This window comes from Zea mays, chromosome 10, assembly GCF_902167145.1.
Source record: "Zea mays cultivar B73 chromosome 10, Zm-B73-REFERENCE-NAM-5.0, whole genome shotgun sequence".
In the NCBI taxonomy this organism is placed as follows: domain Eukaryota; kingdom Viridiplantae; phylum Streptophyta; class Magnoliopsida; order Poales; family Poaceae; genus Zea; species Zea mays.
In genome coordinates, this window is record NC_050105.1 from 100,902,708 (window position 1) to 100,919,840 (window position 17,133).

General features: G+C 51.7%; 1 protein-coding gene across 1 annotated transcript; it reads right to left on the reverse strand.

Annotated features, from left to right (window-relative positions):
- Nucleotides 1-14,688: 14,688 nt before the first annotated feature.
- LOC100281570 (uncharacterized) lies at nt 14,689-16,740 on the reverse strand. The gene is made up of 2 exons (NM_001368031.1): nt 15,528-16,740; nt 14,689-15,413 (listed from the first exon to the last, which is right to left on the reverse strand). Exons 1-2 carry the CDS (start codon nt 16,563-16,565, stop codon nt 15,183-15,185), a joined length of 1,269 nt encoding a protein of 422 aa, NP_001354960.1. The 5' UTR covers nt 16,566-16,740; the 3' UTR covers nt 14,689-15,182.
- Between the last annotated feature and the right edge of the window lie 393 nt (nt 16,741-17,133).

A 17,133-nucleotide genomic window follows, 5' to 3' on the forward strand; every position in this document is an offset into this window, starting at 1 on the left:
TATTATCATCACTAGAAGACTCATATTTAGTGGAGGAGTTAGATTTAACCTTCTTCCGTTTGCCGTCCTTTGCCATGAGGCACTTGTGGCCGACGTTGGGGAAGAGGAGTCCCTTGGTGACGGCGATGTTGGCGGCGTCCTCGTCGTCGGAGGAGTCGCTTGAGCTTTCGTCGGAATCCCACTCCCGACAAATATGGGCATCGCCGCCCTTCTTCTTGTAATATCTCTTCTTCTCCTTTCTTCTCCCCTTCTTGTCGTCGCCTCGGTCACTGTCACTAGATATGGGACATTTAGCAATAAAATGACCGGGCTTACCACATTTGTAGCAAACCTTCTTGGAGCGGGACTTGTAGTCCTTCCCCTTCCTTTGCTTGAGGATTTGGCGGAAGCTCTTGATGACGAGCGCCATTTCCTCATTGTCGAGCTTGGAGGCGTCTATTGGTTGTCGACTTGGTGTAGACTCCTCCTTCTTCTCCTCCGTTGCCTTGAATGCAACGGGTTGAGCTTCGGATGTGGTGGCATCATCAAGCTCGTTGATCTTCCTTGAGCCTTCGATCATGCACTCAAAACTTACAAAATTCCCGATAACCTCCTCGGGAGTCATTTTAGTATATCTAGGATTACCACGGATTAATTGAACTTGAGTAGGGTTAAGGAAAATAAGAGATCTTAGAATAACCTTAACCATCTCGTGGTCATCCCATTTTACGCTCCCGAGGTTGCGCACTTGATTCACCAAGGTCTTGAGCCGGTTGTACATGTGTTGTGGCTCCTCCCCTTTGCGAAGCCGAAACCGACCGAGCTCCCCTTCGATCGTTTCCCGCTTGGTGATCTTGGTGAGCTCGTCTCCCTCGTGCGCGGTTTTGAGCACATCCCAAATCTCCTTGGCGCTCTTCAACCCTTGTACTTTGTTATACTCCTCTCTACTTAGAGAGGCGAGGAGTATTGTTGTTGCTTGAGAGTTGAAGTGCTCGATTTGGGCCACCTCATCCTCATCATAGTTTTCATCCCCTACGGACGGTACCTGTGCACCAAACTCAACAACATCCCATATGCTTTTGTGGAGCAAGGTTAGATGAAATCGCATTAAATCGCTCCACCTAGCGTAATCTTCACCATCAAAAGTTGGTGGTTTGCCTAATGGGACGGAAAGTAAAGGTGTATGTTTGGAAATGCGAGGGTAGCGTAGGGGGATCTTACTATACTTCTTGCGCTCTTGGCGCTTAGAAGTGACGGACGGTGCATCGGAGTCGGAGGTAGACGTTGATGAAGTGTCGGTCTCGTAGTAGACCACCTTCCTCATCCTCTTGTGCTTGTCGCCTTTCCAATGCGGCTTGTGGGAAGAAGATTTTTCCCTCTTTTCTTTGTGGTGAGAAGAGGAAGACTTTTTCTCCTTCCGTTTGGAGGAGTCCTTCTTCTTCTCCTTCCTCTTGGTGCGGGACTCTTCCGATGAAGTGCTCCCGTGGCTTGTAGTGGGCTTTTCGCCGGTCTCCATCTCCTTCTTGGCGTGATCTCCCGACATCACTTCGAGCGGTTAGGCTCTAATGAAGCACCGGGCTTTGATACCAATTGATAGTCGCCTAGAGGGGGGTGAATAGGGCGAAACTGAAATTTACAAATATAAACACAACTACAAGCCGGGTTAGCGTTAGAAATATAAACGAGTCCGCGAGAGAGGGCGCAAAACAAATCGCAAGCAAATAATGAAATGAGACACACGGATTTGTTTTACCGAGGTTCGGTTCTTGCAAACCTACTCCCCGTTGAGGAGGCCACAAAGGCCGGGTCTCTTTCAACCCTTCCCTCTCTCAAACGGTCCCTCGGACCGAGTGAGCTTTTCTTCTTAAATCACTTGGGAATCAAACTTCCCGCAAGGGCCACCACACAATTGGTGCCTCTTGCCTCAATTACAATGTGAGTGTTTGATCACAAGAAAGAATCAAGAGAGAAGAAAGCAATCCAAGCGCAAGAGCTCGAAAGAACACAAGCAAATCACTCTCTCTAGTCACTAGGGTTTTGTGTGTGGAATTGGAGAGGATTTGATCTCTTTGGTGTGTCTAGAATTGAATGCTAGAGCTCTTGTAGTAGTTGGGAAGTGGAAAACTTGGATGCAATGAATGGTGGGGTGGTTGGGGTATTTATAGCCCCAACCACCAAAAGTGGCCGTTGGGAGGCTGTCTGCTCGATGGCGCACCGGACAGTCCGGTGCACACCGGACAGTCCGGTGCCCCCTGCCACGTCATCACTGCCGTTGGATTCTGACCGTTGGAGCTTCTGACTTGTGGGCCCGCCTGGGTGTCCGGTGCACACCGGACAGGTACTGTTTGCTGTCCGGTGTGCCAGCATGGGCGATTCTGACTCCTGCGCGCGCATTTATTGCTCTGCAGGTAGCCGTTGGCGCGGAGTTAGCCGTTGCTCCGGAGTCGCACCGGACAGTCCGGTGCACACCGGACAGTCCGGTGAATTATAGTGGACTAGCCGTCGGTGTTTCCCGAAGTAGACGAGTTCCTGAGGCCGACCTCCCTTGGCGCACCGGACACTGTCCGGTGTACACCGGACAGTCCGGTGAATTATAGCCGAGTCGCCTCTGGGAATTCCCGAAGGTGACGAGTTTGAGTCTGAGTCCCCCTGGTGCACCGGACATGTCCGGTGGCACACCGGACAGTCCGGTGCGCCAGACCAGGGGTGCCTTCGGTTGCCCCTTTGCTCCTTTGTTGAATCCAAAACTTGGTCTTTTTATTGGCTGAGTGTGAAACTTTTACACCTGTATAATCTATACACTTGGGCAAACTAGTTAGTCCAAAGATTTGTGTTGGGCAATTCAACCACCAAAATTATTTAGGAACTAGGTGTAAGCCTAATTCCCTTTCAAGGGGGCGCCATGGTCGCGCACCGGCGAGCCGGAGCCGCGCCGCGCCATGGCTAGGCAAGCCGCACGGGCGCGCGCGAGGGGAAGGCACGTCGGGCGGGGCGGGGGAGCGCGCCGAGCAGGGGCGGGGCCGCGCCGGGGCCGCCGCACTAAGGCCGGGGACGGGGCCGGGCCAGGGAAGGGGGAGGGAGGGGAGAGGAGAGAGGAGGGGGAGGGGCTTACCGCGCGGGGGAGGGAGGCCGGCGGCGAGCCGAGCTGGGGAGCGGGCGGGTCGGGCAGGGGAGCGGGGGCGAGCAGGGGACGAGAGAGGGAGGGGTTTGGGGAGGGGGGAGGGCTTGACGGGTGGGGCCCGCGGGGAGGCGGCAGCGGTTTCCCAACTGTCCGCGCGCTGGGCGCGGCGTGGGGAGCGGGGGGGCCGGCTGGGGCTGCTGGGCCGCAAGGCCAGCTGGGCCGCCGCGGGGCCCACAGCGGGAAGGGGAGAGGCGGGGGCTGGGCCGCGCTGGCCAGCTGGGCCACGCGCGAGGGGAGGGGGTGGGCTGGGCTGAAAAGGGGAGGAAGGGGGGAGGGAGAAAAGAAAAGGTTTCCTTTTTTCTAAAACCTATTTTCTAGATGAAGGCTTTCACAATTTCAACCAACCAAAATAAATGCATGGTTCGGCATGGTGCAGTCAACCAAAATAAAGTACTTCTAGGGTTTTGTTTTACACGAGATCTCAAGCCGAATCCCGCTATAACTTTGGAAAAGGTCAAGGCTTAGCGAGGGGAAAGGAAAAAGGAAAGGGTAACGCCCGAATTTGGCGAGTGAAGAAAAGGAAAAAAATTCCACTCCAAATTTTGGGGCGTTACAAACCTATCCCCCTTAAAAGAATCTCGCCCTCGAGATTCAGGGTTGGCTAGCAAAGAGCTCAGGGTATTTAGCCATCAGATCATCTTCACGCTCTCAGGTTGCTTCTTCCTCAGAGTGGTGATTCCATCTGACTTTGCACATTCTGATGGTCTTCCTTCGGGTGACTCTGTCTGTAGTCTAAAGGATTTGCGTTGGCTTCTCAATGTAGGTCAAGTCCTCTTGGACCTCCAGACCTTCAACTGGCAATTGCTCTTCTGGCACACGCAGACATTTCTTCAACTGAGACACATGGAAGACATCATGCACTGCGGACAAGTCTTCTGGCAAACTGAGCTGATAGGCCACTTCTCTATGCCTTGCGAGAATCTGATACGGACCAATGTAGCGGGGTGCTAGCTTGCCTTTAACTCCGAATCTTCTGACTCCTCTGATCGGTGACACTTTCAGGTAGACGAAATCACCGACTTCGAAACTCAGATCTCTTCTTCTTGTGTCTGCATAGCTTCGTTGCCTTGATTACGCTATCTTTAGATTCTCTCGAACCATCTTGATGTTCTCTTCGGCTTCAAGTAGAATGTCCGGTCCGAACACTTGCTTTTCTCTAGGCTGATCCTATTGCAATGGAGTTCTACAACTCCTTCCATAAAGCGCCTGAAATGGTGACATCTTCAAGCTGGCCTAGTAACTGTTGTTTTAGGAAAACTCTGCATAAGGCAATCTCTTATCCCATTCGGACTGATCTTGCAACGCACAGGCTCTCAACATGTCTTCAAGGATTTGATTGGTCCTTTCGGTCTGACCATCTGTCTGCGGATGATAGGCGGAACTGAAATTCAGGTGTGTACCCAAGGCTTCATGCAACTGCTGCCAGAAATGAGAGCTGAACTGCGTTCCTCTGTCTGACACTATCTTCTTTGGCACACCATGAAGACAAACGATCCAAGACATGTACAATTCTGCCAATACTGCACTGTTGTAGTTGGTCTTGATAGGTATGAAGTGGGCTGACTTGGTTAAGCGATCCACCACTACCCAAATGGAATCGTAGCCGGCTCGAGTGCGAGGCAATCCGACTATGAAATCCATACCGATTTCATCCCATTTCCACTGAGGAATTTGCAACGGTTGCAACAATCTAGCTGGTCTCTAGTGCTCTGCCTTGATCCTTCGACAACTATCACACATAGCCACATGCTCTGCGATTTCTCTCTTCATTCCGTACCACCAGAATTTCTTCTTCAGATCCTGATACATCTTCTCACTGCCAGGGTGAATTGAATAAGCGGTCTCATGAGCTTCTTTGAGAATCAACTCCCAAATAGACTGGACATTGGGAACACACAGGCGGTCTTTGAACCATATCACACCTTCTGCATCTTCCCGAAAATCTTTGCCTCTGCCATCTAGAATCAGTCGCCGGATCTCACTGATCTTCTCATCATTCTTCTGTGCTTCTTTGATTTCCCGCTCCAAGGTAGGTTCCAACTCAATTGTGACTCCTCGCACGTTGTTCAGAAATCCGAGACTCAATCTGTCAAACTCTTTGGCCAACTCATAAGGCATCGGACGAGCGACCATCAGATTGACTTGACTCTTCCTGCTCAAAGCATCTGCTACTACGTTCGCTTTGCCTGGATGGTAATGAATCTCCAATTCATAGTCTTTGATCAGCTCTAACCATCTTCGTTGCCTCATATTCAGCTCTGATTGAGTGAATATATACTTTAGACTCTTGTGGTCTGTGTAAACATCACATTTCTGTCCATACAGATAGTGCCTCCATGTCTTCAGTGCGTGAACCACTGCTGCCAACTCTAGGTCATGGATTGGATAATTCTTCTCATGAACCTTCAGCTATCGGGACGAGTAAGCCACAACTCTTCCCTCTTGCATCAACACACATCCCAAACCAGTGTAACAAGCATCGCAATACACCGAGAAGGGTTTGTGCACATCAGGCAAGACTAAAACAGGCGTTGTAGTCAACTTCTCTTTCAGCGCTTCAAAGGCCTCTTGACATTTTTGGGTCCATTTGAACCCAACTTTGTTGCCTAGCAAAGCTGTCATTGGTTTCGCAATCTTCGAAAACCCTTCGATGAATCGCCGATAATATCCGACCATTCCAATAAAGCTCTTGATTCCTCGAGCATCTGTTGGCGCTTCCCAGTTCAGAATGTCTGTCACTTTCTTCGGATCCACAACCAATCCTTCTTTGTTGATTATATGACCCAGGAACAGGACTTCACTGATCCAGAACTCGCACTTGCTCAACTTTGCATACAACTGGTGCTCTCGCAATCTCTGCAATACCATCCTCAAATGATCTGCATGCTCCTCTTCGCTTTGAGAATATATCAGAATGTCATCAATGAATACCACCACAAACTTGTCAAGATAATCCATGAATACACTGTTCATCAAATTCATGAAGAAGGTTGGTGCATTGGTTAGACCGAAAGACATTACAGTGAACTCATACAACCCATACTTGGTAATGAATGTCGTCTTCGGAATATCTGAAGGTCGGATCCTGAGCTGATGATAACCTAACCTCAGATCTATCTTGGAGAACACGCTGGCTCCTCTCAACTGGTCGAACAAGTCTTCTATCCTGGGCAAGGGGTACTTGTTCTTGATGGTGACCTCATTCAGAGCTCGATAATCGATACACATCCTTTTGGTGCCATCTTTCTTCTCCACGAATAGGACAGGGGTGGCCCAAGGCGAGGTGCTTGGCTGGATGTAACCTTTCTCTGACAACTCATCGATCTGCTTCTTAAGCTCAACCAACTCTGGTCCGGATATTCTGTAAGCTCTCTTAAAAATGGGGGCAGTGCCAGGAAGAAGCTCTATAGCAAACTCAACTTTCCGCTCTGGTGGCATACCTGGTAAGTCCTTTGGAAACACATCTGGGAATTCGGACACAACCTTGTTACTCTCAATTGGGTTTGCTTCACTGCTATCGACAGCCATCTGGTAACGACTTCCTTTCTTCGGCTCAGGCGGGACTAACTCGGTCACCACTTCCTCGCCTAGTGGGGACACCAACTTGATTGTCCTCTTATCACAACTAATAACTGCCTGATACTTATCTAGCCAATTCATCCCTAAGATGACATCTATTCCTTGAGTACCCATTACTATGAGGTTAGCGGGAAACACTATCCCCCTTATTTCCACACTTACATTCAAACAAATGCTATCGGCTCGAATTCTACCACTGGCTGAGTCAATTTGAATGGGGGTTGACATGGTAGTTATCGGAAGATTATGTGCTTCTACCCATGATGCAGTAATGAAAGAATGCGTTGCTCCAGTATCAAATAACACTTCTGCAATATGGGAGTCGACTGGGAACATACCTACTATCATGCCGGGGGTCTCTTGAACTGCTTCAGCCTCCAAGTGGTTCAGTCTCCCATGGTTATAACGTGGCTGAGAGCGGTTGCCTGCTCCAGGATGAGACACATTCTGCTTTGCTGGTGCATTGGGGCCTGACTGCTGCTGGGCTGCCCTCTTCGGACATTGCATCACCCAGTGGCCTTGCTCTCCACAGTGGAAACATGCTCTGTTTCCAACCTGAGCTGGTGCTGCCTGATTGTTCTGCTGGTTTGCTGGGGCAGGAAGACGAGGTGTCTGCTGATTCTGCCTCTGAAACTGACCTCCTCCTGACTGATTGTTCTGGCGATTCTGATATTGGTGCTGAGGATACTGCCTTTGGAATTGCTGATGCTGAGGTGGACGTTGGTTCTGCCTGAACTACTGAGGTTGATTGCCTGAGAAACGAGGACGATTGCTGCTTCCAGGCTGGGGTCCACTGATCTTGCGCTTGCGATCCTCCATCTCCTTACGCTTCCTTTCTGTCATGATTGCTCTGTCAATCAGGTGCTGAAACGTCGGGAAGGTATGATTCATCATCTGATACTGCAGAGGGTCAACCAAGCCTCTTAGGAAACGATATTGTCGCTTGGCGTCGGTATTGACATCTTCAGGAGCATAGCGGGACAACTGTAGAAACCTGTCCCGGTACCCACTGACAGACAATGACCCTTGCTTGAGGGCCAGGAACTCCTCCTTCTTCACGGTCATCAGACCTACAGGAACATGGTACTGACGAAAGCTACCTCTGAATTGTTTCCAGGTGATGGTGTCGGGGTTGGCATGGGTGGCGAGATAAGACTTCCACCAAGACTGGGCTGCTCCTCTCAACAGACGGGGACCATACAGAACTTTCTCCCTTTCATCACACTGAGCGGTATGCAACTCTCGCTCCACCGTGCGCAGCCAGTCTTCAGCATCCATGGGGTCAGAAGAATGAGCGAACGTTGGGGATGACCTCTCATGAATTCAACACGTTTGTCTCTGGGCATCTGAGGTTGAGGTGGTGCCTGCTGCTGCTGCTGAATGGCGGCCAGAGTCTGTCCAATGGCTTGAACTGCCTAGGTCTGCATCAGGAACATCTGCTCGATGTACATCGGGGGCAGGGGCGGCAGCTGCTGTTGCTGAGGTACTTCATCCTGCTGAGCGGCTTGCTCTTGCTGAGCACGCCTTCCTCCTCTGCGCCTGTTTTCTGACATCTGCAGAATGCAACCACACATCAGAACTGATCTTGCAAATCTTGCAGCATAAGAAAAGAGTATAGAATCCTCCACAACACTGAACAGATGAGCATCTTCACTGATCTCCAACACAGACCAACACAGCTTCTCAGATAAAGAGGAAAGTGGAATAAAAGGCTTCCCAACTAGATAACTAACTTCATTAACATAACAGATAAACCAAAATGCAGGGGATACCCACACTCTGGTGACAGTCATTACAAAGATCCAACTCAAGCATAGTTCATCATGACAAACATAAATGCACAGGATAAGCAAACTACCCTGTCTAACTAAGACTGACTAAGAGCGAGACTAACGCTAAGACTGAGACTAAGACTAAAACTTCTATATTAAGCATTTATTACAAGACTCAACACTGACGATCTATGATTCCAAGTCTATCTTGGTCTTACAGTCGGGGTTGCCATAAGACCGGTGTCCGCGCCGAGGTGAGCGGTACGGGTGTTGAGTCCCTACGGGAGCGGGAGAACCATCGTTCAGGTGACGACGTTCCGCGCGCTCAGCCCGCAGCAGGGCGATCTCAGCACGAGCCCTACTCAGCTCGTCTAGCGCATGGTCCAGCTCCGTGTTTAGCACGGTGGCTAGGTTGACTGTGCTGCTCAACCTAGGATTGTCCTCACCAACAGGTGAGACAATCACGCCTCCTGTGCTGCTAGATGGACGGTGGGGGTAATACTTCAGGTTGAGACCATCGGCTACCCCGCCGAAACTGAGCAGTAGTGCGAAAGCGCACGTCGTGCGACATCTTGCATGGCCGCCTCAACTGAGTCCCGCTCAGAGATAGAATAGTGCTCTGAGCAGACCTCAGCACCCCAGAGACTGTTCTCCGGACGGCGCACCAAGCAGGTCGCCTCCTAGCGGTCCGGGTAGACCCCGCGACTATGCTGGTAGACCACACAGCGATACTCGATAGACCAAGTACGCCGGTCAAGTGCCCGACGTAGCAGGGTGTCGAGCGCATCGTGGAAGTGACACCCGCGAGCAGCGTCGCGAGTGATGGGTCGAGCAACCCATCCTTCCGGCTCCTGGTCGGCAGAAAAGTCAGTGTCGTGGCTCGAGCTGCTGTCGCCACCTCCGTCGTCTGGGTCTCCTCCAGCAGCTACTCCAGGGGCTGGGGCATCCAGTGGTGGTGCAGGGGGCGCCTCCAGGGGAAGCACAGGGGAGCAGCTCCTCACAGACTCTATCTCCTGCTGGAGTGAGAAAGAAGAGCCTTGCTGCTCCTGTCGTCGACGTTCCTGCTCCTCATGCAGGCGGTGGTGCAGCCTCTCCAAGTGGCTGGACTGACCGGTCACAGGACGGTGAAGCGGATGCTCCACGAGACGAGAGGGTAAGAAGGGGATGACAGACTTCCGTGCAGTGTGCCTAAGACGAGCCATCTACAAAAGACACCGCAAGCATAAGAGTGAGAATAGAACTAGTATGATCAGCAAGTAAACCATAAATAAATGAAGGATTAGAATAAAACACAATTTTCAGCAAGGTATAGTATATAGTAGAACATAGTTTTGGTCGGTATGACCAACTTTTGAAGAGATATCAAAATCAAGGCAGGGACAGAGGTCTATAATCCTTAGAACGACCATTCTACTCTAGGTTAGCGGTCCTACAGCCAGCACGACTTTGATACCACCTATGTCACACCCGGTTTTAGAAGGCAAACCGAATGCGAACCATGTACGTGCCAGGATCAGCAATTCACGTACACAACAGTTACATAACATGGACATCATCACACAGTGCTCAAATAGTATTAAAAAGGGAAATAATAGTCGATTACATCATATGTCTGAGACATCCACATAGTCTTTACAATAAATCAAAGTGCGGAAAAGAAACGTAGATAAATGCGGCCTTCACAGGCAACCGACTGGGGGTTACCGCTAACCCACGCCTAGAACTCGTCGTAGTCTTGGAACTCCTGGAAGTCTCCTTCCACGACTTCATCTTCGCCTGAGCAGTGGTTGCAATGCAGACAACCTGGAAAGGGGGGGTTTGGTGTGTAGAGCAAGGGTGAGTACACATCAACATACTCAGCAAGTATCCTGTCTGGCTGTAGTGGACTAGCTTTATGTGGTGGGGTAAGTCAAGCAGTTGCTTTTAGTTGGTCAGATTATTATTACTAGTAGAGAAAGCCAAGTTTTAGATTTAGCCCACGTCATTAACCCAAACGTACTCCTTTCCAAATGGAAAGAGTACCACTTACCATTACTAGAGTCATTACCAAGAACCATCAACCTCGTTGCCACCTGTAACCCGAATGTCTCTGATCAAGTACCACTAATCACTGGAGCTCCCTTGGCCGCTCATAACCGCGAGCACGGCTGATATATCAGTTTTCGAACACTCTACAGAGGTTGTGCACTTTACCCACAAGTCGTGATTCCCTTTCTGCCCGGAGAGAGCTACTCCCCATTGACCACTACCTAGGTGGCCCAGTAGGGCATCACTACGTAGCCTTTACAAAGATTCCCCGGGGCTATAGCCGCCCGTTAGGTTTCCTAAATGCACCGTACTCCTCCCCAAGGGGCGAACCCAAGCTTGGCAGAGCGAGCCGCATACACCGAGCCCCATTAACGGCACAACGGCTAAGCAAACTACACCCCGGATCCTCTAATTATTCAGCTAAGGGCACCCCATTCCACCCTCATGGTTGCACTGTTTTCCTGGGCGGTCATCCAACGAACAGGTCCTTACGGAGAGGCACTCGAGAAACCGCTCGGGCCCCCTTGAAGGCCACAAGTATAACATCATAATAAAAGAGGGGAAAACAACGTATCATTGATAATTCTCATCATGTTCATTGATTAGAGTTGAGCAATAGCATAAGACCAAGCAATAATAATCCAACCCAGATAGGTAAACAAGGACATGGATAACAAAAGCTAGTCAATCCTTAGGTATAAATGTGTAATGCGGGAGGTGAATTAAAGAATGTATAGGACAGAGATAGGTCAAGGGACACTTGCCTCCACCAACCGACTGTTGCTCAGGGGCTTCTCCTGTGAGTTCTTCGGGCTCCTCAACCGGATTGTTCTCTATGCGAGCGCAAACATACATCCATCCATTCAAATTAGGAAACAAACAGTACACCATACAAGAGAACAAATAGATTAAATATGCATAGAGTATAACATACGATATTGCATTTGCCATGGCTAGAAAAAGAAGAAAGAAGGTCTCGCAGGGGTTAAAGCTATACTCGAGGCGTAGTATGTGTAGATGCATAACTAATCGTTATGTGCTCTGGTTCCACTTAGTTCCAATAATGAGGATTAGTCACATGCACTAATAGAATCATAACCATTTTCAATTGATCAACATTAAATAAGGTAGATGATTAACTACATGAATTAACTAACGTAACCGATTTTCAAATTGAGTTTCCATTTATTAATCAAATAACGCGATCACTACGCATGGAATACACGGGGGGGGGGGGGGGGGGGTAGACGGGCATGTCTAGGGGAAGGCAAACGCGCCAAAGGCACGGCGAGCCATGCCAAAGCACCGTGCACCATGCGAGCACGCACGCGCTGCGTTGCGCGCCGCGAGCGACAACGGGGCCATGTCGAGGTCGACCGCGTGGGGCCGAGCTCAAGGCCGCGCCGGGCAGGGGTGGGGCACGCCAAGGCGGGCGGGCTGCCGGGGCAAGGCGGGGCGCCGGGGCGATGCCGCACGGGGCGGGCGGGGCCGAGCCGCCATGGCCGGCGACGGGGCCGCACCACGGCCGGGCTAGGGGCGCACGCCGGGGGCAAGCAGGCACGCGGGGAGGGCGCCGAGTAGGGGCAGGGCGAGGCCGAGCCGCCACAGCGAGGTCGGAGCCACCGCGAGCGACGAGCCACAGGGACCAGACCGCGCGGGCACGAAGCCGCGTGCCGAGGACGGGCACGGGGCTGCGCGGGGACGCCGGGGGAGGGGGCGCCACGGCCGCGCGCCGGCGAGCCGGAGCCACGCCGTGCCATGGCTGGGCAAGCCGCACGGGCGCGCGCGAGGGGAAGGCGTGTCGGGCGGGGCGGGGGAGCGCGCCGAGCAGGGGCAGGGCCACGCCGGGGCCGCCGCGCCAAGGCCGGGGACGGGGCCGCGTCGGGGAAGGGGGAGGGAGGGGAGAGGAGAGAGGAGGGGGAGGGGCTTACCGCGCGGGGGAGGGAGGCCGGTGGCGGGCGATTCGGCGGCGAGCCGAGCAGGGGAGTAGGCGGGTCGGGCAGGCGAGTGGGGGCGAGCAGGGGAGGAGAGAGGGAGGGGTTTGGGGAGTGGGGAGGGCCTGACGGGTGGGGCCCGCGGGGAGGCGGCGACGGTTTCCCAACCGTCCGCGCGCTGGGCGCGGCGTGGGGAGCGGGGGGGGGCCGGCTGGGGCGGCTGGGCCGCCATGGGGCCCACAGCGGGAAGGGGAGAGGGGGGCGGCTGGGTCGCGCTGGCCAGCTGGGCCGCGCGCGAGGGGAGGGGGCAGGCTGGGCCGAAAAGGGGAGGAAGGGGGGAGGGAGAAAAGAAAAGGTTTTCCTTTTTCTAAAACCTATTTTCTAGATGAAGGCTTTCACAATTTCAACCAACCAAAATAAATGCATGGTTCGGCATGGTGCAGTCAACCAAAATAAAGTACTTCTAGGGTTTTGTTTTACACGAGATCTCAAGCCGAATCCCGCTATAACTTTGGAAAAGGTCAAGGCTTAGCGAGGGGAAAGGAAAAAGGAAAGGGTAACGCCCGAATTTGGCGAGTGAAGAAAAGAAAAAAATTCCACTCCAAAATTCGGGGCGTTACATTGACTCCGTACGACCCATGGTATTTTTGGAGTATTAGAAACTCCACTCCAACCCAAAATTTTCATGGCATGGCTAGGTTTTTCCTAATACTATGGTTTACAATGTTATATTCAAATAATATTTCTCAAAACCATGGTATTTTTTAGAGATGCCAAAATCTGTTGTGAGCTATGAAAAAAGCTGTTGTGTGTTGTGAACTATAGAAAAGCTAAAAAATGATTGGTGGAAGTCACTAAAAGTTATTCTATATATTTTCATATTCCATCCAAAAGTTACAAAAAATCAAGTTTATAGGTGCTTTCAGTTTTGCAATGCAAGAAAATAAGCTTTTGGAAAAAGTTGCTTTCTGGGTCAAGCCCTTTATTTATCTTTTGGCTTTTATTAGGCAAAAGACAAAGTCTAAAGCCAAACTAAACACACCCTTATCCTCTTTATGTTTTTTTTCCGTTTTTTCTCTTATACATTTCGGTATTTCAAATATATCTCACCACGACACTCCGTGCACATCTTCGGGGACGTGATCACGATATGTAACATCGACTTCGACCCAAAACATTCGGCACAACATCCTCGACTAATGAATCTAGTTCCTCCCTGAACTTTGTACCAAAAACTAGTTTCGTCGTAGTTGCTGACCATGTTTCACCTCGATCAACACATGCACATCAACAACGCACGCAACCATACGTGTACGAGCACAAATTCACGACTTGACCTACGGTTAATCCACGCAACACCACTCCGCCGAGTGTGTTACATAAATATCGAAAACATATATTTGCATACTTACATTGCGACCAAAAGCATATAAACCACTTTACTAAGCCAATAACAATTAACCACAATGTTCCAATGTCAACTAAGACAATGTTTTCATCACACGCGATTTCACATGTAAACTTAGTATTTTAGGAACAGCAAGCCAGTGTGCAATTATTTGAGGAACTGTGTACTGCAATTTTCGGATTGCCTAATTTCCATTCCTAACCAACACTGAGTGACTTATGAATTTGTGAGCAAACAAAAAAAACCTAGGAACCAAGCACTTCTTTGGACAATTTCGTACGCAGTTTAAAGCTGCAAAAAAAAAAACGGCTACGATTGAATTTGTATATGTTAATCACTAACCCCACAGCTACACTCACTCACACCCTTATTTGGTCTCCTGTTTGTGAAAGTTGACTTCGGGTTAATCTGGAATCTTGGGCGGCCGGTTGTGCGGTGCCTGCAGACTGGCAGAGGCAGGTAGTGGTGGTGTGGTGCAGTGCAGCTAGCAGCAGAGAGAGAGAGATCTCATCTGATTTGTACCGGTAACTTTCCAGGGCACCAGGAGCCAATAGTGACCCTGCAGTTCTAGTGCTGCAAGGGACAACCAGAGGACAAGTGCCAGGAATTCCACAGCAAACGCCACACTGCCATGTCCCCTGCGGCCGGCCCGGCCCCCTGAATCTTTCTCAATTGCTGCATTATTTCTGAAAGAGACACTTCACATCTCCTTTCATCATTTTGCTTTGCTAATTTGCGAACTTGGAATTCACATTGGAGACTAATTTAACTGATGATGTATGGTAAACAGGGAAGAAAAAGGAGGAATTCAACAAGATGTGATATACCTCTTCATCACTATAACCATACAGTACTAAAACTGGCTACTACTACAAGCTACAAACTGCAGTAGAGTAACTAATACACCGGTGGTGTGTATAGAACAACAAATAAATTAAATAATTTACATGCTGGTAGGTCAATGAAAAATAAAGAGAGCCTCTTCTTCCATCAACAGGTTGCTACTATACACCAAGCTAGCGGCCATAGCTGCAGTAAAAAAAATCCCCTCTAGGGCTCACTCACTTCTTCCCTACTGATGGGAGGGCTCCATGTTTTTTTTTTTACTCAACTCACTCTCACCGTATTACTACTAATGTACCTGGCAGGCAAAGAACAAATTAATGAACAACGAACCAAGGGGATTGGACTGACTAACTAAAACACCATGAACGAACAAGTGTATCTGTCTGTGTGTCTGTTTGTGTGTGCTTCAGTAATTAAGTTAGCTTCATTCGTCGTCGTCATGCTGGTGGGTCGGATTAGAAGACGACGGAGATGCAGCGCCTGTGGCAGGCGCCGGCCCTCTTCGTGGGCTTGGTCTCCTCCCTCCAGACGTTGCCGAGGTCCTTGGCAATGCGCACGGCGTCGGTGGAGGCGCCCAAGAGACCACGCCGGGTGAAACCCACGGCGTAGAGCCCAGATTGACCCTTCCACCCGTGAGGGAAGGCCGTCTTGGGGTATCCTTCCTTGTTGAAGGAATCGTTGCTGCTCTGAAAGAATTAATTGGAGATGGAGATTGATCAGATCAACAATGTTCTAGCAATGGAACAGTAGTACATACTTGGATATTATTGGCATTCGAATTATTGGATTTACGGATTTACCTCGAGCCACTGGGGAACGTTGCTGCGGTATCCGGTGGCGAGGATGACGGCGTCGAAGTCAAGAGTGCGTCCGTCGGCGAGCTCAACCTGGCCGCCCTTTCCGAAACGTGTCACGGCAGGGACGACGGCGATATCTCCGGCACGGATGCGCGCGAGCGCGCCGGTGTCGAGGACGGGTGTGCGGCCGTGTGTCTCCTTGAGCTCGAGCGGGCCGGCGGCGGGGCGTCGGAGGCCGAGCTTGGCGAGGTTGCCCAGGACGAGCCAGGCGAGGATGACCATGATCTTGTCGACGAGCCAGAGCGGGAGCCAGCGCCTGAGGAGCACGGCGAGCTGGAAGGTGGACTTGCCGAGCACCTCACGGGGGAGGACGTGCACGGCGTCGCGCACGACCATGGCCGGGCGGGCCCCGTGGTCGGAGAGGTCGAGCGACACCTCCATCCCGGAGTTGCCGCAGCCGACCACGAGCACGCGCTTCCCGGCGTAGGCCTCCCCTGACTTGTAGTCGCTGACGTGGGTGACCTTGCCGTGGAAGCCGCCGAGACCCGGGATGTCGGGCACGACGGCCTCGGCGTTCTCGCCGGTGGCGACGACGAGCCAGCGGCCGATGTACTCCACGTCGCCACCGTTGGCGGGCGCCGAGGTGGTGACGCGCCAGAGGCCCGACGTCTCGTCGTAGCGCGCCAACACCACCGTGGTGCTGAACTCCGGCCTGATCTCGAACCTGGCGGCGTAGTCCTCGAGGTAGTCGATGAACTGGCGGCGGGTGGGGTACTCCGGGTAGTGGTCGGGGAAGGGCATGCGCGGCAGCTCGCAGAACTGCTTGGGCAGGTGCAGCTTGAGGCGGTCGTAGGTGCGCCTCTGCCACAGCGACGCGATGCAGTCGGCGCGCTCCAGCATGACGTAGGGGACGCCCTGCTCGCGCAGGCACGCCGCCACGGCGAGACCCGAGGGCCCCGCGCCCACGATGATGGGGCCGTTCACCCACTGGCAGCGCGGGGAGAAGAGGCTGTCCATGCGGTCGGTAGGAAGGAGCCCCATGGCTGATGTGTGGCTTTCAATCTCTGAGGTCGTCTGAGAGCCTTAGGTGGTGGTGGTGACTGGTGATCGATGATCAGTATGTTCTTCTGATGAGAGCTCGAGCTAGTAGCTAGCTAGGATGTGATGTTCTCTTGTAGTTGCTGGTGGGAGCTGGAAGAGATGTTGTTGTGTTGGTGGTTTGGGGGCTGGACTAGGGGGTGTTATATAGGGAGAGGGAGAGACGAGTTGGTGTGCATGTGAAGTAGAGAGGAAACGGAGGGAGTAGTGGTGCGGTTGCTGCTGCTTTAGGTGGTGGAGAGGAGATCGAGGGGAGGCACTGCGCGCGGCGCGGCCTCATCACCCTTGGCATCTGCATGACTGCATGATGATAATGAACGATCACGGCAATGCAGTAGCTACAACGAACGAACGAGCAGGCAAATAAAGTAGTGGGCATGCATGGCAGGCCGGGGAAGATTACATGGAGATCGAAAGCATATCTAATTATCGTCACTACGGTAAAATATAGAATGTCCAACACGGCCAAAACCGTTGGATATAAAGGTTAAACCGTCGGAAATAGTCTATT

Excerpts from the sequence above, each read along its gene's own strand:
- LOC100281570 (NM_001368031.1), bottom strand. The coding sequence starts at position 16,565 with ATGGGGCTCCTTCCTACCGACCGCATGGACAGCCTCTTCTCCCCGCGC. Across the intron at positions 15,414-15,527 it reads ACGTTCCCCAGTGGCTCGAG|AGCAGCAACGATTCCTTCAA; the intron begins GTAAATCCGTAA and ends TAATTCTTTCAG.